We start from the raw sequence: 24,634 nt of genomic DNA, 5'->3' as shown, positions 1-24,634 counted from the left end.
TCCAATATTTCTGTGTTCTGATAGCCCCCAGAAGAGTTCTAACTTTTATCATGATGGATCGAATCGCTAAAGTGAAAAACGAAAGTCTTATATCAGTCAAAGTTCGAAAATTTTGAGTAAAATTTTTTTTTTTAATTTATCTAATATTTCTGTGTTCTGATACCCCCCAGAAAAGTTCTAACTATTATCATTATGGATCGAATTGCTAAAGTGCAAAACGCAAGACTTATATCAGTCAAAGTTCGAGATCTTTGAGTAAAATTTTTTTTGCCAATTTCTCCAATATCTCTGTGTTTAGATAGCCCCCAGAAGAGTTCTACCTTTTATTATGATGGATCGAATCGCTAAAGTGAAAAACAAAAGACTTATATCAGTCAAAGTTCGAAAACTTTGAGTAAAATTTTTTTTGTGAATTTCTCCAATTTTCTGTGTTCTGTTACCCCCAGAAAAGTTTTAACTATTATCATTATGGATCGAATTGCTAAAGTGCAAAACGAAAGACTTATATCAGTCAAAGTTCGAGATTTTTGAGTAAAATTTTTTTTGCCATTTTCTCCAATATTTCTGTGTTCTGATAGCCCCCAGAAGAGTTCTAACTTTTATGATAATGGATCGAATCGCTAAAGTGATAAACGAAAGACTTATATCAGTCAAAGTTTGAAATTTTTGAGTAACATTTTTTTTGCGATTTTCTCCAATGTCTCTGTGTTCTGATAGCCCCAGAAGAGTTCTTACTTTTATTATAATGGATCAAATCGCTAAAGTGCAAAACGAAAGACTTACTATATATCAGTCATAGTCCGAAATTTTTGAGTAAAATATTTTTGCGAATTTCTCCAATATCTCTGTGTTTAGATAGCCCCCAGAAGAGTTCTACCTTTTATTATGATGGATCGAATCGCTAAAGTGAAAAACGAAAGACATATATCAGTCAAAGTTTGAAATATTTGAGTAATATTTTTTTGCGGTTTTCTCCAATATTTCTGTGTTCTGAAAGCCCCCAGAAGAATTCTAACTTTTATCATGATGGATCGAATCGCTAAAGTGAAAAACGAAAGACTTATATCAGTCAAAATCCGAAATAATTGAGTCAAATTTTTTTGCGAATTTCTCCAATATCTCTGTGTTCAGACATCCCCCAGGAGAGTTCTAACTTTTAGCATGATGAATCGAATCGCTAAAGTGAAAAAAGAAAGACTTATATCAGTCAAAGTTCGAGATTTTTTGATTAAAATTTTTTTTGCCAATTTCTACAATATTTCTGTGTTCTGATAGCCCGCAGAAGCGTTCTAACTTTTATCATGATGGAACGAATCGCGAAAGTAAAAAACGAAAGACTTATGTCAGTCAAAGTCCGGAATTATTGAGTAAAATTTTGTTGCGAATTTCTCCAATATCTCTGTGTTCAGACATCCCCCAGGAGAGTTCTAACTTTTAGCATGATGGATCGAATCGCTAAAGTGAAAAACGAAAGACTTATATCAGTCAAAGTTCAAAATATTTGAGTAAAATATTTTTTGCGAATTTCTCCAATATCTCTGTGTTCAGATAGTCCCCAGAAGAGTACTAACTTTTATCATGATGGATCGAATCGCTAAAGTGAAAAACGAAAGCGTTATATCAGTCAAAGTATGAAATTTTTGAGTAATATTTTTTTTGCGATTTTCTCCAATGTCTCTGTGTTCTGACAGCCCCCCGATGAGTTCTAACTTTTATCATAATCGATCAAATCGCTAAAGTGAAAAACGAAACACTTATATCAGTCAAAGTTCGAAATTTTTGAGTAATTCTTTTATTGCCCATTTCTCCAATATTCCTGTGTTCTGATAGCCCCCAAAAGGGTTCTAACTTTTATCATAATGTATCAAATCGCTAAAGTGAAAAACGAAAGACTTATATCAGTCAAAATTCGAAATCCTTGAGTAAAATTTTTTTGCGAATTTCTCCAATATCTCTGTGTTCAAACAGTCCCCAGAAGAGTTCTAACTTTTATCATGATGGATCGAATCGTTAAAGTGAAAAACGAAAGACTTATATCAGTCAAAGTTTGAAATTTTTGAGTAATATTTTTTTTGCGATTTTCTCCAATGTCTCTGTGTTCTGATAGTCCCCAGAATAGTTCTAACTTTTATCATAATGAATCAAATCGCTAAAGTGAAAAACGAAAGACTTATATCAGTCAAAGTTCGAGATTTTTGAGTAAAATTTTTTTTGCCAATTTCTCCAATATTTCTGTGTTCTGATACTTCCCGGAAGAGTCCTCACTTATATCATGATGGCTCCAATCGCTAATGTGAAAAACGAAAAACTTATATCAGTCAAAGTTCGAAATTTTTGAGTAAAATTTTTTTTGCCAATTTCTCCAATATTTCTGTGTTCTAATAGCACCCAGAAGAGTTCTAACTTTTATCATAATGAATCGAATCGCTAAATTGAAAAACGAAAGAGATATATCAGTCAAAATTCGAAATTTTTAAATAAATTTTTTTTGCGAATTTTGCAAATATTTCGCCAGTTCTGATAGCCCCATAAGAGTTCTAACTCTTATCATGATGGATCAAGTCGCTAAAGTGAAAAACGAAAGAATTATATCAGTCAAAGTACGAAATTTTTGTGTAAAACTCTTTTTGCGAATTTCTCTAGTATCTCTGTGTTCTGATAGCCCACCGAAGAGTTCTAACTTTTATCATAATGGAACGAATCGCTAAAGTTTAAACAAAAGATGTATATCAGACAAATTTCGAAATTTTTGAGTAAAATTTTTTTTGCGGATTTCTCCAATATCTCCGTGTTTTGATAGCCCCCTGAAGAGTTCTAACTTTTATCATAATGGATCGAATCGCTAAAGTGAAATACAAAAGTGTTATATCAGTCAAAGTACGAAATTTTTGAGTAAAACCATTTTTGCAAATTTTTCTAATATCTCTGTGTTCTGATAGCCCACCGAAAAGTTCTAAATTTTGTCATAATCTATCGAATCGCTAAAGTAAAAGACGAAAGTGTTATATCAAAGTTCGAAATTTTTGAGTAAAATTTTTTTGCGAATTTCTCCAATATTTCTGTGTTTTGATAGCCCACGGAAGAGTTCTAACTTTTATCATAATGGATCGTATCGCTAAAGTCAAAAACGAAAGAGTTATATCAGTCAAAATTCGAAATTTTTAAGTAAAATTTTTTTGCTAATTTTGCCATTATTTCGCGAGTTCTGATAGCCCCATAAGAGTTCTAACTCTTATCATAATGGATCAAATCGCTAAAGTGATTAACGAAAGAGTTATATCAGTCAAAGTACGGAATTTTTTAGTAAAACTATTTTTGCGAATTTCTCTAATATCTCTGATAGCCCACCGAAGTGTTCTAACTTTTATCATAACGGATCTGTAGGGTTTAAGTGTTTGTAAATGGCGATGATAATTAGTTCTTTGTTAGTTCGTGAGTCTATCTAGCGTACTGTTGTATCTCTATGCACTGTGTGAACGGTCGTTCTTCATCTTCTTTGTCTAATCGTAAGCGTGATAAATCAAAATTTTATACGTGCAAATGCATAGCATGTAATATTCTTTTAATTACTAAGTTGCAATATTTTTAGTTTAGTTTCGAGAAATGAATTACTTGTATTCTTGTTGCAGGCGCTAGCCCATTGAGTGTACATTGAGTATAATTTTAATAAAAGTTTAAGTTCCATTTCTATCTTTATTGGTCTGATTCAAGATTCCCTGATTTTTGTACGGTTCCCTGCACATCAATTGTATCTCACAATAACGACAGATGGCGATGATGGCGATGATGGTGATGATGGCAATGATGGAGATGATGGCGATTATGGCGATGATGGCGATGATGGCGATGATCTCGATGATGATGGCAATAATAGCAATGATGATGATGACGATGATGGCGATGATGGCAATGATAATGATGATGGCGATGATCTCGATGATGGCGACGATGGCGATGATGGCAATGATAACGATGATGGCGATAATGGCGATGATGGCGACGATGGCGATGATGGCGATGATGATGGCGATGATGGCGATGATGGCGATGATGATGGCGATTATGGCGATTATGGCGATTGTGGCGATGATGGCGATGATGTCGATGATGACGATGATCTCGACGATGATGGCGGTGATGGCGATAATGATGGCGATGATGACGATGATATTGATGATGATGGCGATGATAGCGATGATGATGACGATGATGGCGATGATGATGGCGATGATGGCGATGATGATGGCGATGATGGCGATGTTGATGGCGATGATAGCGATGATGACGATGATGGCGATGATGGCGATGATGGCGACGATGGCGATGATGGCGATGATGGCGATGATGGCGATGATGGCGATGATGGCGATGTTGACGATGATGGCGATGATTATGGCGATGATGGCGATTATGGCGATGTTGGCGATGTTGGCGATGATGGCGATGATGGCGATCGGGCAATCGTATTGTCACTATTATGACGGCAATGGATATGGCAATGATAGAAATGATAACAATAGTGGGAATGATGGCAATTGTGGCGTTAGTGATAGTCCACTGAATTTCTGCAAAATTAAAAAGAACTTGAAAAAGGATTCACTTCTGACATCTATTCTTGTCAAAAAATTGACCAAAGTTGGACTATCTTTCACCGTTTTTCCGCTAAAGATTATTCATGTCATTATAGTGGCAAAATATCGGTCACGATGTATGCAAGACTTACAAGCGTTGAATGGGTATCGGAAAATCTCGAGCAAGCCTACCAAAAACAAGTTATGTATTATAATCAGCGTCGGCGTGGTACAGTTTTTGTAGTGGGAGCTCGTTTTGAAGAGATACCACGTCCGATCGTCCGCGGCTCAAAGCATTACGGCAAAATTGTTACCGAAATTTTATGAACCATTCCGCGTTTTAATAACCCTTTCGACTGTCGTATACTAAATGTCAGAAGTTAATTTTTTCCAAGTTTTTTTTTAATTTTGAAAAAATTCATCATTTTTCGTCAAGTTTTTGTCAAAAAATCGACTAAAGGTCTCTGGTCGATTTTCTCACCATTTGTCCGCTAAAGATTAATCCCAAGCAGAACAGTAAGTGAAAATGACATCAAATCTTAATTGATCGAAAAGTCACTTTTAATGATCATTTTGATATTATTTTGATGTAGTGGTGACTCCCTGTTCTGCTTGGAATATGTGAGATAGTCTCTCATTCACAGCATTCCCATTATTGCCATCATTACCACAATTGCCATCACTCCCATTATTGTCATCATTTTCATCATTGCCATCATGACATTCATTCCATTATTTCCATCCCATTTCCGTCATTTCTACAATTGCCATCATTCCCATTATTGCCATCATTGACATCTTTGCCATCGTCGCCATCCCATTGCCATCATTGCATTCATTTCAACATTGCCATCCCATTGCCATCATTGCATTCATTTCAACATTTCAACAATGCACATGATTGACATCAGTGCCATTAGTCAGCCTATAGCCTGACAATCTTAGGGCAATGTTCTCGATAATTTTAATGATGGCAATGAAATGGCAATATGGAAATGGAATGGCACATTATGGAATAAATGCTTGGTAACGTTATCAAAAAGATGGCAATGATAGCAGTAGCAGAAATGGTGGCATTTGTGACAATGATAGCAATGATGGCAATTGTGATAATGACGGCAATCGTGGCAATGATGGCATTGATGGCAATGGCTTAGTTTACACCGGTTGTTTGATACGCGTACTAAGTACAATATACGTACTAAATTAATTTAATTCGATGGTGTAAACGATGACGTATAGTCTGGTACGATACAAATCAAACAGACGTATCGTATCAAAATAGTACGCATTTTCAGCACACTTGTAACGGTGTAAACATTTCCGTATTATGTAATAGGCGATTTAGGTTTTCTCAAGTTTTCTTTAGTTAATAGTTAAATGTCTTCGTCTTGTGAGAATAAATCTGCGATAATTAATATAATGTGTAAAAAAAGACAAAATTGGGAAGAAGAGGAGACGCGTGTTTTTTTAGAATTATGCACGGAAAAACAAATATTATCAATAATGGATGGAAAAAGACATAAACATGTTGAAATTTTCCGGCTACTTGTTTCAGAAATGGAACAAAGAGGTTACAATAAAACTGTAGAGCAGATAAAGCTAAAATTAAAGAATTTAAAACTTGCATACTTTAAATGCTAAAGAGATAATAATGTTAGTGGAGCTGCAACTAAACGTTGTCCATTCTATGATGAAATGGAAATATTATATGGCTGCAGACCAAATACAGCAGCAAGCTCATGTCATTCAGGAATCGATAATTGCATTCCATAATTGCATTCTTTCCATCATTGCCATCCAATGGGATGGCCTACTTTTCATCTTTTCCATCATTGTCATTATTGCCATCGTTGCCATCATTGTCATCCCATTTTCATCATTGCCATTATTATTACGCCATTGCCGCCACTGCCGACATGGCCATCATTTTTATTATTGCCATCATTGCCATTTTTTTGATAACATTTCCATCATTGCATTCATTTCATTATGCGATTCCATTTCCATATTGCCATTCCATTGCCATCATTAACATCGAGAACATTGTCGTAATTGCCATCATTTCCACCATTGCCGTCATTGCCGTCAGGCTATATATATTGTCATTGTCATCATTTCCATTATTGCCATTCCATTAACATCATTGCATTCATTCCAATATTTCCATCCCATTGCCATCCCATTTCCATCATTTCCACAATTGCCATCGATTAATATCGAGAAGAATTTGATTAAAATCCGTTACTTTACTGATTAACACTTTAATACCTTATATCGTATATTATTATATAATTCTTAATTAATTTTTTTTTGTAAAGTTTTAATTAATCTTTACGTGATATTTCGTAAAAACTGTTGAAAGGTTGTATTAAAATCAGATCAATAATCTTCACGTTTGTAAGTTAGAGAATAAAAATAATACTCAAGTATCCATATATTTCATTGATTTTTATTACATTATTATTATTATTATTATTATTATTATTATTATTATTATTATTATTATTTATTGTGCCATATTAATCGCGCGTGTTGTCATTTGTAAATCATGCGTATGCATGTATAGTCGTGAGCTAAAAGGTAGCAACACATTTTTTTTTATGGTAGATGGTTTGATGCTTAATTGGTTGGATCCACAGGTAAGAACCAATGACGTTCGCCGTTTAATGAGCAAGTCTACATTTCAAAAACAATCGAAGAAAACGTGTTGCAACCTTTTAGCTCACGACTATATATGCCATTGTAACATAATAAAAAAAGAGTGGGCTCTTTCTAGTCTCTCTACGTCCCTGCGCAGAAATCCTCCGAAATCCTCTTTCTGAATTTTACGGCCTAAACGTAGCACGGAAAACGTGTAGTGTCGAGAGGGGAGTGAAGAGGAGGGTATCCATAGAGATAACATCGCCGCTTGCTCCATGTCTATCACCGCGATGCTTTCTCTCTCTAACTGAAGGCCTAAACAATTAAAGGACAGTCACGTTAAAAGAGAAAGAGAGAAAGAGAGAAAGAGTGAGAGAGAGAGAGAGTTGCGTCAAGATTTAAAAAAATTAAAAAAGCTAATTTTTTCAAAAGCATAATTTAAAGACATTTAAATAATAAAGAATTATGTAAAAATAAAAAGATGGTATATTTATTCGTGGAAAGACATTTATTTCTTTTTCATCATATGATGCGATGTTAATTACAATTATTTTTTAAGTACTGCGTAAAATGAATGTTTCTTTATTAAAGAACCAAATTCTCTCTGTTACTATTAAACATCTTTTTTAAGTAAAAATATGATTGTGCAAAATATGGGCATATACGTATTGATATGTATTAATATCAATGTTAATGTAAATAATTCAGACTATAATAAATAAAAAATTACGCGAAAGTAGACGTAATTAATCATTTGTGCACATTCTCGACCCCTGTTCTGGATGCAACACACGCGATACGCGTCAGATTTTATTTACAGCAAAATGGATGTTAGCACGGACAACAATCCACATCCATCTCTCGAGAAATGGATGTAGGTTGTTGTCCGTGCTAACATCCACACTGTTTTTAACGGCGGGTTGAAAATGAATGTGACACGTAGTTCCCATTCTGGCCAGAATAGATGTGCGTCACTAGTGTACGGGAGTTTGTGGGCTCAAATGCAGCCGTCTTCTCCTCTCTGAATGCCCACGGTGTTCAGGATTAGAGGAGGTAGTAATTAGCACACGAGAATAATTGTAATTAACGACGAGTGTATTTTTGAACTTGTTACAACCAGGGTCGAGCCACAAGTGAGTCTCTTGAAAAAGCACGCCTTGACCTCGCGAGTTACTAAACGTAACTAACTTGCCTTTCGTTATATCAGTCGGTAATACCGGACGGTACATTATCAGCCGGAGCCTACAGTACTCCCCCCTGAGTGTAAACGTATATAAACTAAAAGGGAAAATATGTTGTTTAACATGTGTAGTACTTGGGTACATAGTTCTTAATAGCTAAGTCTAAATTAACGCATTTACAGAGTCTGCGCGCTTATAACGCTATTGACGTATCATGAAAATGAAATAAAAATACTTATGTTAATTTAAGAGTTACGTGTTTCTTCGGACGTGCGCTGGGATAAGTTTTCGGCATTGTTTTACATGATTCAGTTGTTTGCGAGGTGTCCGCCATGCCGGGAACATTCGTCGTCTTATCGTTAATGAAGTGAGCAGGTTTAAGCCTTTCGACGGCTACGCTCTGAGGCTTACCGTTTATTTCAAGCGTAAAGACTTGATCAGAATCTCGTTGTAAAACTTTATAAGGTCCTGTATATGGCCGTTCGAGGGGTTTTTTGACCGCGTCGCAACGGAGGAATACATGGGAACACGAAAATAAGTCTTTAAAGCAAAATGGACGTTTTTTGATGTGATGTGCTGCGGGAATGGGTTTAATTTGGCGCATGTACTCGCGGAAATCTTCTAGGAAGATCTGCGGGTCTGGAGTAACATCTTGTTGCAAAAAGAATTCGCCTGGCACGCGCAAGGTTGTGCCATAGATGAATTCTGCGGGAGAGGCGCCGGTGTCTAAACGTACATGTGTGCGTAAGCCTAATAGGACAGGTGACAGTACGCTAACCCAATCCGGAGTATCGTGGCACATAATGGCTGCTTTCAAGGTGCGGTGCCATCTTTCTATAAGACCGTTTGCGGCCGGATGGTACGCTGTTGTACGGATTCGCTTGCAGCCCACAAGGGATAGAAGGGCAGAAAAAAGTTGCGATTCAAACTGTGCGCCCTGGTCCGTTGTGAGAATTCGTGGTGCGCCAAATCGTGCGATCCAATTGTCATAAAACGCTTGAGCGATTGTTCGGGCTGATGTGTCACGTAGTGGAATGGCTTCCGGCCAGCGCGAAAAACGGTCAATAAGCGTTAAACAATATCGGTAGCCTTGACATAAAGGTAAAGGACCTATGATGTCCATATGGACATGTTCGAAGCGCGCGTCAGGAGAGGTAAAATGGGCGGGAGTTCGCTTAATATGTCGTGTGACTTTACATTGTTGGCAGTCCGTACATGCTCGCGCCCATTCGGCTACATCGCGATGAAGATTAGGCCAAATATATCTTTGACGGATTATTTGATCCGTGACCTTAGCGCTGGGATGAGCGGGACCGTGGAACAAATCAAAAACTCGTTTCCTTAGTGGCTTTGGTATATATGGGCGTATGGATTCACCTGACATTTCGCAATATAGTTCTGTATGGGGGGTTCCCCAAAGAAATTTTTTAAATTTAAGTGAGCACTCTTTTGAGTTGAGTAAGTGTTTTAGTTCGTCGTCTGACGACTGTTGCTCGGCTAGTTCAACTAACTCAATGTCCACGGGTAGTTGCAAGGCTGATATACGCGATAGATTGTCTGCTACGACGTTATCCGCGCCAGGTAGGTATTCAAAATTTGTAGTGAATTGCGCGATGAAAGATAATTGCCTCAACTGCCTAGGAGAGGCTTTATCCGAATGTTGTTTGAACGCATAGATTAGCGGTTTGTGGTCGGTAAAAACCTTGAACGAACGACCTTCCAGAAAGTGTCTGAAAAACTTGATCGCTTCGTAAATTGCTGTTAATTCGCGATCATACGCGCTATATTTGCATTGAGTTGAGGTAAATTTACGCGAAAAAAAGGCAAGAGGTTTCCATGAACTGGATAATCTCTGTTCTAAAACTGCTCCCATTGCGATGTCGGAAGCGTCTGTGACTATGCGCGTTTCCGCGGTCTCGGACGGGTGAGCTAATAAAGCCGCATTTGCCAGGTCTTGCTTGGCTTTGACAAACGCGGTTTCCGCTTCCATTGTCCATGCTATCTCTCTCTTATCATTTTTGCGTGAATCCTGCAAGTAGACGTGGAGTGGAGCTTGTACGCTCGCAGCATGCGGGAGACTGCGTCTATAAAAATTTAGGGTACCTAGGAACCGTCGAAGTTCGACAACTGTGCTTGGCTTAGGAAAATTTTGAATGGCAGCAACTTTTTCTGAAGTAGGTTTGAAACCTTGAGAGTTAATAAGATGGCCTAAGAAGGTTATTTCCTCTACGCCGAAAACGCACTTAGCTGGGTTAATAAACAATCCGAATTCTCGTAGTCTACAGAATACTGTACGAAGATGTTCCTTATGCTCTTCTATTGAAGAGGAAGCGATAAGAATGTCATCTATATATATGAAGACAAAATCGAGATTTTTGAGTGCGCGATGCATGTATCGTTGGAACGTCTGAGCAGCGTTTCTAAGGCCGAAAGTCATTGAAACATATTCGAATAGGCCGAAGGGAGTGATGACTGCAGTCTTTGGTATGTCATTTTCTGCGACGGGAATTTGGTGGTATGCTCGTAAGAGATCGAGTGAAGAAAAAATCTTTTTTCCCTGGAGATTTGTGGAAAAATCGTGCAGGTGAGGCACTGGATACTTGTCTGGGATTGTCATGGCGTTAAGACGACGATAATCGCCACATACGCGCCATTCGCCTGATTTTTTACGAACTAAGTGGATGGGACTGGCCCAAGGACTGCTCGAAGGACGACAAATCCCTAACTCCATGAGGCGTCTGAATTCCGCTTTGGCAGCCTTTAATTTATCTGGCGCCAGACGTCGGGGACGCTCTGCGGTGGGCGGGCCATTTGTAAGAATGTGATGCTCGACATCACTCGTTTTTCGAGTGGCCTCTTGGGGGACGCCTGTGATTTCCCGGAATTCGGCGAGAATATTGGCAAAATCATTTGAATGATCTACCGTAGAGAGACATAAGTTCGGAACAGTATTAATACTTCCTGTGACAAACAATTTGGTAGTGCTATCCGTAAGGCGCCGCTTACTAAGACTAACATCTAACTTATAATGTTTTAAGAGATCTGCACCGATGATTGAACACGGAACGGCAGCTAAACAAAAATTCCATGAAATCGCCCGACGAAGTCCAAGGTCTAGCGTGAGGCGTCGCTCGCCGAACGTGTCGATGCGTGTATTGTTAGCAGCAAATAATTTGAGCTCTGAAGGAGTCTTTTTTTGCGCTGTGGAGGCGGCTAAAACTGAAATTTCTGCGCCTGTGTCGACGAGGAAACGATGACCGGTTTTTCGATCGCGAATATGGAGGCGATTATGCGAGAATCCACCTTGGTCGGCCGCCTCTAACCGAGAAGGTGAATTTAGTTTTCCGATTTTTGGTCGTCTTTCCATGAACATGGTTTCCTACAAGAGGTTGCTTTTTTACCGTATTTCTGATGAATGAAACAGTAACCTGACTTAGCGTCAGGATTTTGCGAGTCACGTTGTTTGGATTTAGAGCGGGATCGCGAAATAGAACGTTCTAGCTTTAGCTTTGCTATCTTATTTTCTAAGGACGTAAGGCGTTTAATAACTTCTGCCATTTGCTTATCAGTGTCCGACTGAGCGTTTGTATCACCGTGACGCGTTTTGGTTGCACCAGAACTAGCGCGTATGGGAGCTATTGCCACTTCGGGGCTGCTTATATCGGCGATTTTGTCCGCGATTTCCGCGACTTTCTGAAGATCCGGTTCGTTCATGGCTACTAAAATAGCTCGTTGTGACTCAGGTAATTGTTCAAGGAAAAGAGATTTTAAAACTGTTGCGTTGCATTGATTACTGTTCAATGTTCGCATGTGATTTAATAATTGCGAGGGTTTTCGGTCACCGAGTGTCTGGCCTTTTAGTAATTGTCGCAAACGTGCTTCGGGTGAAACCGAAAATATTGATAAAATTCTGTCTTTGAGTGACTGGTAATAACCCGTAGAAGGAGGGTTTTCGGAAATTAAATCTCCGACTTGATCCACGATCTCGCTGTCTAATGCACTGATGAGATAATCTGCCTTGGTACGATCGGTTTTGCAATTCGAAATTCGAAATGTTGCTTCTACTTGCATAAACCAAGTCTCCGGGTTATTGCGCCAAAAGGGCGGAATTTTAGGTACACGGTAAGTGCTAACCTGAGGGTTGCCTGAGGGGCCGTCTGGTTGTTCCGAGTCCGACATGACGTAATGGTTTAATTACTAACTATACGCGACGAATGTTTCTTATTCTATTAATAGTATACGCACATGCGTTAACGATTAAAATGGTATTATGATGCGAGTTAGATTGACGGCAAGATTAATACACGAGCTATAACAACGGCGAGAGCGATGTTTACATCCGAAATAACTGGTGTAATGGTACGCGCACAGATTACATTCGAATGAGAAATGAATTAGCTCTTTTCTGCGGTTCGCCCGTTATTTGATTTGGAACGGACTTACGGTACGCAAGTGTGAGTCGTTGTTCGAAGGATTTGTCCAGCCAGCTGTCTGCCTGCTGTCTTGATGCCTTGAGAGGATGAATCGTTGACGGGCGGGACAAGTAGCTGAGTTTCTGCGATGGTTTCGCAAGGAGGAAGAAAAGATGGCCGCCTTCCAATTTTGTCGGCAGGAAGAAAATATGGCCGCTTCTCGGATTCGTCCGCAAGAAGAAAATATGGCCGCTTTCCGAATTCGTCCGCAGGAAGAAAATATGGCCGCTTTCCGAATTCGTCCGCAGGAAGAAAATATGGCCGCTTTCCGAATTCGTCCGCCGGAAGAAAATATGGCCGCTTTCCGAATTCGTCCGCAGGAAGAAAATATGGCCGTTTTTCCGAATTCGTCCGCAAGGAGAAAATATGGCCGTTTCCAGAAGACAATATGTCTGCTTCTTTAAAAGTTTCGCGGACGTGGTTATGCGGTGGTTTTTACTTGCCGCTGGGCTCGACCACGCTCGTTGTAATCTTTCAGGGGACTCAGGATACCCGTAGTTGTGTAAGGTCAACAGGTCTCTTCGGCTTCGTACGGAATGCTCGAGACTTCAAGACGTTTCTCGAAATGATGCTTAGTGTGCCTCTTTTCGTCTTTTTGCTTGACGAATTTCGTCGTCGTTAGTTGACGTTGATCACGTCGGGGTCACCAATGTGGGCTCAAATGCAGCCGTCTTCTCCTCTCTGAATGCCCACGGTGTTCAGGATTAGAGGAGGTAGTAATTAGCACACGAGAATAATTGTAATTAACGACGAGTGTATTTTTGAACTTGTTACAACCAGGGTCGAGCCACAAGTGAGTCTCTTGAAAAAGCACGCCTTGACCTCGCGAGTTACTAAACGTAACTAACTTGCCTTTCGTTATATCAGTCGGTAATACCGGACGGTACATTATCAGCCGGAGCCTACAAGTTTCGAAGCGTTATAGGAAAAAGGCCGCCGTGGCCGCTCACAGGTTTCTCTCTGCTCTTACAAAAAGTAGCAATAGTCAGTTTTGACCTATCTTGATAAAAATAGACGAACTTGAAAAAGTAGAACCATTTTCAATAGGTATATATCACGGAGAAAGTAAAACAAATAATTCTAATACATTTCTATTAAGATTTTTCGGAGAAATGAAAATTTTACAAAAAGAAGGTTAAATTTTAATGATAGAATTATAAAAGTGACCATTAGTAAAATTCTTTGCGATGCTCCTGCAAAATCCTTCATATTATGTATAAAATATTTCAATTCATATCAAAGTTGTACAAAATGTTATGCTGAAAGAGAGTTTCTAAATAGAATAACTTTACTTCTAAATAGAATGACTTTACTTCCACCATGGTAGCGCTGCTGCTGCCACCTGCCAAACACGTGTAGCGCAACATAACCCAAATTTTTGACGCCTGTAGCATTTAATAATATTTATTAAGGGTCTCCCATGTTCATTGCAACTAGTTCTCGCTGTCGTGATCATGGCAAAGATCTTACGAAAACGTGCTAAAACGGGAAGAAGCACAAGAGAGCAATTGGAGTTGCTCGATAAATCGGTATGACGTTTGCAACTGCGCAATATACTATAACCGGACATGTAATGATGTAAAGCCAAAATTGTTGTAATTATTGTAAGGATACATTATGTAAAATGATTTAATTAACTGAAGCATAAAATATAAAACGTTATTATTAGCATACGAAAATATGAAAATTTTTAAATTCCAAAAATAATGTTTAAAACATTGCATGAACCAACATCTGGACAATGTAAACACTTGTCTTTAAAGTCTTAAATGTTTGTTCTAAATATTTGTTCTTGATGTATTGTTTATAAAATAAATACAAATATCTTGATAAGTATATGGTTTTAGAAAAAAATTGTAAGAAAGAACAAATTTTAACCTAATTGTCTAACAATTTTTTTAACGTGAATTTTATAATATTTGAAATAACTTGATATATCTTAAAATATTTAAAGAATGCAATATTAAATTTTAATATAAAAACATTTAAGATTAATAGTAATAAGTGTTTTGGTTAAGGGATATGTTCAATCACTGCAACATTTATTTTTGTTTTGTGTTTAAATTGTCCTATATATTTTACATCTGCATGTAGATGTTTTTGGCTTGTAGGAATTAATTGATAAAATACTGCGATTGGAAGCTCACACTGAGCAGTTAAAAGTGTCGATCACAAAGAATACTGACATTAAATCAAAGAAAGAGGAGACCTCATGGAAAGTAAGAAAGACATTTGATTTTTCACGGTAAATATGTTGCTCCTGAACTTATCACACTCTTTTCTCTCCCTATTTAAGTAATATATTCTACAATTTTAATCGTAGATGTCACAAGAGGCATATCTTGTTGAAGTTTTATTATCTTGGTTGGGACTATCACGGTTTCACTGTGCAGGAAGATAATTGCAACACCATTGAGCACCATCTTTTCGCGGCTTTGTTGAAAAGCTGCTGCATAGAATCTCGCGAGAGCGCGAATTACCATCGTTGCGGGCGCACTGATAAGGGTGTCAGCTCGTTTTCGCAGGTGATCTCACTGGACATACGCAGTAAGTTGGCACCCGAGGATCAGGGCAACCTTTCAAATGAGTTGCCCTATTGTAAAATGCTGAATAGATTGCTGCCGACGAACATAAGGTGTGTGGCGTGGTGTCCAGTTGCATCTAATTTCTCCGCGAGATTCGATTGCAAATATAGGAGATACAAATACTTCTTTCCGAGGGGCAATTTAGACATAGATGCCATGAACAAAGCTGCCAAGTACGTTGTAGGAGATCATGACTTCCGTAATATTTGTAAAATGGACGTGGCCAATGGCATAATCAATTTTAAAAGAACCGTAATTGACGCAAAAGTGAGCTTTGTTAATGAGCAGAGCATGGAAAAATCCACAGGTAAGTCTTCAATCTTTTCAGCCACTTATTATTTATCCCAGTAAACATATTGTGCAAATACTGCCCAGTAATGAATTAACGAAAAGAACTTTGCCCATTTTAAGCCTCTGACTTCCCAAGTGTATTCCAATTAATAATAATAATAATGGAAATATTAAAAATTAAATAGTTTTAAATCCTCAAAAGAAAATCATTTTGGTGTTTAAAAAAAAATGTTCTACTTGTCCAGTTGCTCGTCATTAGATTTCAATATTTTCATGTTTTTTTGCACAAAGCCTTTTTTTAAGTAATCCTTTTAAGAAGTTGTCTGCAAGAACGGCAATTAGGATAATTCTAGTAGTTCTTTTGAGATTATCTCATATCAATATTTGAACCTCTTCAGTTTATATATATCGCTTATATATCTTCTACTCCAGAACAAATTCCAAATATACTGCAAGCATAAGTAGCGAAATTAATATCCCTCACATATCACTTATGAGGTCATAACACAGCTGTTGTAATTGTTGGCACTTATGCAGTTTTAATATAGTCTTTATGCTCTAAAATTTGTACTACTCATCTTTATGTGCAAGGACTCTGAATCTATATATAAAATCTATATATAAAATCTATATATAAAATCTATATATAAAATGGACGAAGTTTTTTCAGTAATTGTTGCATTAAAGATAATATGTCATAATGCAGTTTTATCAGTATAAAGTATCTAAATAATATTAAAAAATTAGATAAATCCAAATTTGAGATATAAATATTTTATAATTATTTAACATTTCAATATTTCTATATTATAATTTAAGATTAATATGCGTTTCTATAAGCTTGTATATGTATTAATTTTTTAATTTTTTTTATTTACGTAATAATAAAATATTTTTTTAGTTAAACAGTTTTTTCCAAATTTAATTTTGCAAATATACCACTCAGATGATTCACTATATTATAGTATTGTTGAAATACCATTTCGAAATTGTGTAAACAATTATTACAATATTTTATAAAAAATCAATATTTCTACATCTATTTTTGTAAATATATCTACATAACTACAGATTATAATTTTTTTTTATAAAAGATTTTATTATATATTATTATATATTAATAAATGTGTTATTCCATCGAGGTACTATCAATGTATAATGTACGGTAAATTCTTGTTTTATCTTGAAGGCTATGATATGTGTGAATTAGAAATCACAAGTCAAGCCTTTCTGTGGCATCAAATTCGTTGTTTAATGGGCATCTTATTATTGGTGGGGCAAAGAAAAGAGGAGCCTGAAGTAATCTTGAAGCTATTAGACACAGAGACTTGTCCACAGAAACCGCAATACAATATGGCTCATCAAGTTCCATTGAATCTCTGGCATTGTGATTACGAAAATATAAAATGGTTTGTCGACGAAAATGAATTGTTATACACCATTAAAATACTGCAACAGGATTGGGCTCTCAATACTATAAAGTACGTTTATTGTAAAAGAAATATAATCCACAAATTGTACATATGATCGATTTTGTAATCAAGTTTCTCTTTGATATATGCAGATCTACAATGATTAAAAATATGTTGATGGAACTGAAAAATTCTGTTAACTGTGTAAATACTGATTTTCAAAGTGATTGTCTGCTTCTCGGAATACAGTCGAAAATATATCATCCACTGATGTTAAGAGAAATGTGTGGTAAGCATATTATTCAATTTCAAAATTAGTGAGCATAAATTCGTCAATGAAACAGAACTTAATTTCAAGCTGTATCGATATGTTATGCAAAAATGTTTCTTTACTTTCTTACTTATCTATAGCCTATGTTTATTAACTTCGAGACATTATGCATACAAATACACCGTTTGAAGTCTATTAATATGCTTTGTATTCGGCTATAATACAGACATTCAAAATATCTTGATCGTATATATGTAATTTCATATTTTTCTCTTTTTAATTCTATATTAAATATGATGTCGCCAAGTTTGGACATTTTCTATACTTGAGATTATCATTTTCTAAATATACAACATAATAGTTAATCAAGTTAAGCCTGTCCAAGATTTGATTTACGAACATTTGAACGTTTTTCCTTGTCGTTTCAATGAATGTGAATGTGCAAGATGTATAAACAACGAAAGAGGATAGATTATCATATAAACACGTGTTCGTTGTATTTATGCGTTGCAATCAATTAGTTACATACCACTAAAGAAATGAATTAAGAATAGGAATAAATAGGGAGTGATTACGCAAATGGATAAACTTGATGAATTTGGACAGACTTATACTACGTAATTCTCTCAGTACAAATTGAATTTTACTTATCTACGTGTATGTATATAATCTACAATCTATTTTCTTTTACAGACAGTTTGGAAAGTAAAATTAAACATTACGAGAAGAAACGAAAATTTGAAGTCATACATTCCGAGGTTACATAGCATATGCCTATACTAATCACAGAACTTGTGTAAAATATTACACACATAACTAACAGTTTTAAATACACACATGTTTTTTACTGTAAATATTACATACAGTGTCTTAACTTTTTATTATATGCGAGAGGGCTTTGTCTAGCCTTATTGTTCGTCAAATTTCGATAGCGATCGAGAATTGTCCAAAAAACATTAGATTTTACAGGAACGCTGTGCGAAGAGAACGCCGATAGGCCTGCAATAATACACGCGAAACGACGAGCGACACTTTTGCAAAGTAACATTATAAATTTTTATAATCTACGAAAATCAAAATAGATCGAACATGAATTTTCTGTGCACAGCTTGTTGATATCTCCAAATACTCGCAATGTCATTGTAGCATTATCTAATCTTGGAAAATCTAACAGCGGTTTATATTAAACATTCAGGTTTTTAAAATGTTTATTTACAGAGAATGGAGCTAAAGAGCTATAAAGATGGAGCTGAAAAAGAGCAATATATACATAATTAAAATGCGAAATTTAGTTCGGGTATTCAAATGTAGTGTTAACACTTTCTTTTTCGATATATTTTTAATCGCGATAGCATTAAATAGCGAAAGTCGATATTGCCGCGAGATTGTGATCATGATGGACGATTAAAAAAAAATGCTAATCGATGTTTTTCGTTTATTTCTTTTCGGTTCTATCACAGGACGGCATGCATTTAAAACGAGTGTCGAAATTGCTCTCTTCTTCTGACGAATTTTCTTCATTATTTTTACCCTCACCATCCTCGTCCTCTTCTTCTAATTCATCCTGCTCTAAAAGTCGTCTCGCCATTTGTACAGCATGCCACTCTCGATAATGCCCCTTTCTTTTCGCCTCAAAGGCTCTTCTCCTCTCTAAAAATAGAACGCATTGATGATCAAAATTTTTATATATCATAAATCCAGATAAAGCAATGTCTGCAGAGACAGATTTTGAACAGAGCAGGTGTTATTAATATCTTTTGGTTTCTGTTATTTTTATTATAATATCTACATTATAATATTATAACATATTAACTTATTAATATTTGGTTGAGGAAGACTGTAAAGTTTTAAACATGCGTAATAATTAATGATTTAATATTAAAATATAATTTTCTGTCTTTACTATCTTTATTTGAATTGCTCGTTTTTTCATCTTTTTAATATTATCTTTTAATATATCTTAATATTATTAATTTTTGATGATAGAAACCCTAATTACTATTTTTTTCAGCAAAAAAATGAAAAAAGAAAAGTCATTAAACTGATAATTCTCTACAAAATCCAAAAATTTCACTGAAAATTGAAATTTTTTTGCTAAAATGATTTTTACTCAAATTGTTGAATGTTTGCCGAAAAATTTATGAAACTTCTGTAAAACTGAACTAAAATTTGCCTGAAAATTATTCTGAAAATTTAATAATATTTCTCTGAAAATATTGAAATTTCTCTGATACCTTTGATAAGAAGAGTTTTCAATTAAATTGCAGAATAGTCACTGAAAATGTAGTGATCTCTCTTTGTAAATATATTGAAATTTCTCTAACATTTCGCTAAAAATGTTGTTAATTATTGCTAAAATATTCGAAAATTGAAAGTTACGGAAGTTGTTCACTCGTGAGTAATTTATGACACTGCTGCTAAGAGGACACAGAAGTTCTATATTTCTTGTAAGTAAAACAACGTAATTTTTTTACTTTTGTCTTGAAAAGAGTATTTTTTAAAATAAAATTTCTTAAACGATTTCTTAAAAGCGTTCTCAAAATTAGACGTCAAAGTGCCAAAAATAAAACAATTTTAATAGTTCTATTGAAATCTGTTGTTTCAAAACGTGCAACAATTTCAGAAAATTTTTAGTAACATTTTAATTAATTATTCGACAAAATTTTTTCACAGGAAAGCAACAAATTATACATAAAATATGTATTATGTCTGATGTCGACAAACTGCCGTCACAAATGTGACAAAGTGTGTTGGCATACTATGTTAACAGATTAGCAGTAGAAATCAAACAAGATTTGCAGCTTTTATTACCAATTTGCTGATAATATGACAAAAGATGTTTATTCAAATTTTATAAAAGAATTCCCTGAAAATCCTCAAAATATTGAAAAATTTTCAGATGAGATTAAATAATTCTTTAATGTAATTTTGAAATAAATTAATTTTATCACACCTTTTAAGATTTCTTAATGATATAATCATAAATAAAAACCACTTGTGAGTTTTAAATATTAAAAATAAAATTTTGAAAAAGTACTAAAAAAATAAAATTATATATGACTTATAATTTGCCTGCAATATATATCTAGTTCATCAGAATACAAAAAGTGACAAAACATGTAATATTAGTTTAGAACAATGCGTTGTTTTTAATTATCAATTTTTTAATAAAAATTTGCGAATTGCACGAAAATATACATAGATGTGTATGCCATATTTATTGTTTATCGATTTTGCATTATTCACAAAAAATGATCAAAGAAACATCTTTGTCAGAGAGATATAATGTAAATTTATAAATAAAATTTCAAAAATTTTTTTGAGTACTAATAAAATTCTATGAAAATTTATAATTTTCAAAAATAAAAAAACTGGTTTAAAAAATCCAGGTTTCTGCCTTTTTTCTGATAGTAAATATCTCTATCGACAGATTGTGAGCAACTTGATCAAGCAGATGACTTTGAATCTACAGTCAAAATCTGATTTTTTACCAATTTATCAATAATTGCTAGCGTTTTGCTATCTGGGAAAATAAAAGTATCTTTTGGCTGACCTTTTTCTTCAGGAGTTTCTTCATCCTCCTCTTCTTCACTGGATTCCTCAAAGATTTTGGGCTTACTACCTCCAGCTAATCTGAATTTTAACAAACAAGTAAATAATATCAAGTATTTCAAATTTTCATTAGCATGTAATTGATAATACAATTTATATTAATAATTATTAGATACGTAATTATCCTTTTCTACTCACTTTGCTGCAAGAGCACTAGCATCTAATTGATCAAACTCATGCTCATTTTGGAGGCCTTCAAAATTATACGGGGTTTTCGGTTCTTCGATCTTCATGTGGCCATAGTCCTTATCAGCAGGATGAAGAGTGGCAATGATATTCATCTCGTCCCATGTTGTTTCCTTGCTCGGTCTACAGTTTGATTAAAGTGAGGTAAATAAAAAAATGGTGTTCATCATCTAATCTAAAAATAGAATCTGTGTCAACTAACGCTGGGTAATGTCAGTCACTTTACATTCTAAGCAAATATTCAAACAATTTTATTCTTTTAATTTTTATCTTTCTCGTCTTTCGTTAAATTTAATCCAAAGGAATGTGCTTACTTTAATCATCAAATTTGATTAAAAAAGAAGATGTTTTCACGTTTTCCAGGGAGGAAAATCTTTAAACTATCATGTTTCTAAGGTGACGTTGAGCAAAAAGCTGGATGAGCTGGATATTGAATTAAGCGCACGTATCCCCGAGAGGAGAGCTCGGCGATCTCTTCTCTCTCTCTTACCGGATTCGTCGAAGCCCGACACGGACGCGGCGATTTATAAATACTGAACAATCGTGTAGCGCGCGTGACACGCGAGTCACGCGTACCGCCTTTAACGTCGGGACGGCGACGTTCGCGCGCGTTATCTCTATTTTTATGCAAGCATATCGAAATTCAATTAACGTCGGTTTCTCACCTAGGCGCCTCCGGATTGTCAAAACTGCTGGATGTTTTGAGGATACCCTTGGAAGGCCGTTTCGACAGGTTCTCTGCCATTATATCGTCGGGCGTAATGACGACGGGTCACTCACGATGGTAATGCTGCGGCGGCTGCTGCATGTTTACCAATGGATTTTGTTCCGGCAGAATAACCTGCCTGCGCTGGGTGTCACTTGATGTCACTCACTCGCCACAGTGCTAGAGAAAAACCTAAGAACGGCCATCCGGGTCTTTTTCATGTACACTAACGCCACTAACGTCAATACTTGCATTTAGAACTAAACCACTATCCATTTCACAAAACTGTCGATAAAATCGGCGCATCAAAAGATGAATGTGGTTCGAGTCTTTGCTAAAATTGTATCCAAATGTCTAGAATTGTATAAGAGATACCTAATCAAAAACTTAAAAAAAAAATTGCTTTTTGGCATTGTATACAACATTTAAAGAATATTCTCTCAAAATTTCAAGTTCATCTGAATAAAATTGACGGATTGTTAGAATATTTGGCGATGCAACTTGTGACAGCTTTTTATTCCCAGATAGCACACAATATTTATGATAAATATTAATAAATATATATCATAAATATTTTTTATAAATATTATAGAAATATTTTATATATATTTTATATATATGACGGAAAAAGATTATGAAAAACTTTATCAAAAATATTGTTAAAATATTTTCTAAAATATTGGTCGCGACTTGGATGGATGACCGCTTCGGAATTTCCGAAAAAAATTCCTAAGAATGGAATTTTTTTGCGAAAATTGTTTTTTAAAATATAGAAATATTGTTTTACTCATTGGGATTATGTGGTGTAATATAATATTTATGCGGATGTTTTGAACATTTTCAAATAATTATCATAAATCATAAATATTTTTAAAACATTTATGATAAATATTTATGATCAGTCTAATCTACGGCCATAAAAACATTTATTAAATGTTTTGATAAATGTTTATAAAATATTAAAATAAATATTATAAATATTTAGTAAATATTTTATAAATATTTTGTGCTATCTGGGTTATAGTATTGATACAATATATCCAGCAAACAAAAAAATGAATTAAAATAAAGTGAAATTAATTCATTTTGATATTTTTGAATTCGCACTTCAGATTCTTCGAATCCATTTGAATCCAAAAATAATATAAAATAAACCAATTCGAATTCAAAATAGTGCGTTTGATATTTTGATCCATTTGAGTCTATTTGAATCCAAAAATATTCGGAGACTCTAAAACGCTTGGATAAAATTAAAATAAATTGTAAATTTTAATTTATTTGAATTTATTTTTGTTTGCTGGGTAGTAAGTTCATGTGCAATACTTTAGTAAAATTTTTATTGGCAAGTCTGAACAGAGATCAAGGCAGTCTGAACAAACAAACTAGGTAGCAAGAAAAGATGTTTGTTTTACGCCCATTCTGCGAATCGTAAAACAGAATATAGGTATGTGTATGCGCTGTCAGCGATCGATGTATTCGATTTACACATCAAAATTATGTGCTACTTGCGCTTCGAGCGAATAAATTCTGTTATACAATGTGCGTTTTAATAATGTAATTTAATTATATATACGCAATGATATTTATTTATTACAACTCTTTATCTATCATCTTATATTGTTTAAATAATAAAATTTTACTTTAGTTGTAAAATTATAATTTGTTGATTTTTCAAAATTGTCAATTTTTAATACATCAAATAATTAAATTTTTTAAAGTGACTCATATTGTATTATTTTTTTAGTTAAATTTTGTTAGTCCATAAAGGATTAATTAAAAACTCCATGTTTTTTTGCTTGAAGTTTAAATTTTAAAATTCGAACTTTTTAATTCAAAGTTATTTTATGCGAATTTTTGCAATAAAATTTGTATGAACAATTACTTGCAAATAAATTATTTTTATATTTGATTTATGTTTATTTGTCTTTGTCTTACTCGTATCAATTTTACACATGCTAAAAAAAATATGCTTTCGGTTTAGAGATAGCATGACAAAATTACAGGATTCCACAGACTTCGATGTGATGAGAAAGGTAACTAAAAATAGGTAGCAAGCAAACTAGGATTGAAACAGGTTCAAGACCATTTTAAGTAGCCTTAAGACACTAATATGGCTCTGTAATTGATTCATGATGTTTTAAGATTATCTTAAACTTAAGATAATCTTAAATATAAGAACAAATTATGAATATTGGCTTGATATTTTTATATAAATGCAACAAAATTAGAGAAATTATATTACGTAAAAAAATGATAAAATTTATATACTTTTAGAAAAGGTATATAAAACCGTACAATAAATATCAGCACTAATTACAGCTAATTAGAGTAAGATCTAGTTATAACTGATTAGGCATTTTGATTGTTAAGTTGTTAAGTATATTGTGTTTCCATAGGGATCAAAGTTCTCTGTTAAATATGATTTATATAATTCCATCAAAAAAGTGACTTTTATAAGCTTTTAAAAAATCAATTTAAAAAAAATTTGTTTTTATCATTATTTGTATTTTTTCCCAGATCATACAACTTTTGTTTGAATCGTTTTTTTGTATCTTTCATTTTTCAAGATATTCATTCTATTAAAATAATTGAAATTTTTTATGTTATATATTCTATTACTTGTGGACTAAATCATTTATTTGAATAATTAAAAAAAAAAAAAATTTTTATTTGTGAAACGTTAGAAAAGTATATATATGCTTTT

At 34.6% G+C, this 24,634-nt stretch overlaps 2 protein-coding genes across 3 annotated transcripts; one reads left to right on the top strand and one right to left on the bottom strand.

Moving 5' to 3' along the window:
- Window positions 1-13,792: 13,792 nt before the first annotated feature.
- LOC105201706 (tRNA pseudouridine(38/39) synthase) lies at window positions 13,793-18,531 on the top strand. Its single transcript, XM_011169847.3, has 7 exons — window positions 13,793-13,914; window positions 14,170-14,396; window positions 14,979-15,112; window positions 15,191-15,759; window positions 16,933-17,224; window positions 17,308-17,444; window positions 18,120-18,531. Exons 2-7 carry the CDS (start codon window positions 14,322-14,324, stop codon window positions 18,191-18,193), a joined length of 1,281 nt encoding a protein of 426 aa, XP_011168149.1. The 5' UTR covers window positions 13,793-13,914; window positions 14,170-14,321; the 3' UTR covers window positions 18,194-18,531.
- On the bottom strand, window positions 17,212-22,131 carry LOC105198091 (protein phosphatase inhibitor 2). 2 transcript variants are annotated; one of them, XM_026136597.2, is made up of 4 exons: window positions 21,890-22,131; window positions 21,177-21,347; window positions 20,980-21,059; window positions 17,212-19,076 (listed from the first exon to the last, which is right to left on the bottom strand). In XM_026136597.2, the coding sequence occupies exons 1-4, from the start codon at window positions 21,967-21,969 to the stop codon at window positions 18,862-18,864; spliced, it is 546 nt and encodes a 181-aa protein (XP_025992382.1). In that variant the 5' UTR covers window positions 21,970-22,131; the 3' UTR covers window positions 17,212-18,861. The 2 variants fall into 2 exon arrangements, with proteins under 2 accessions (XP_025992382.1, XP_039313714.1); XM_039457780.1 differs by having other exon boundaries at window positions 21,177-21,399; window positions 21,890-22,113.
- Window positions 22,132-24,634: the final 2,503 nt, after the last annotated feature.

The sequence above is a fragment of the Solenopsis invicta genome, chromosome 15, assembly GCF_016802725.1.
Source record: "Solenopsis invicta isolate M01_SB chromosome 15, UNIL_Sinv_3.0, whole genome shotgun sequence".
NCBI classification, from domain to species: Eukaryota; Metazoa; Arthropoda; class Insecta; order Hymenoptera; family Formicidae; genus Solenopsis; species Solenopsis invicta.
The sequence above is the reverse complement of the archived record's forward strand: the minus strand, read 5'-3'. Positions and strand labels throughout refer to the sequence as shown.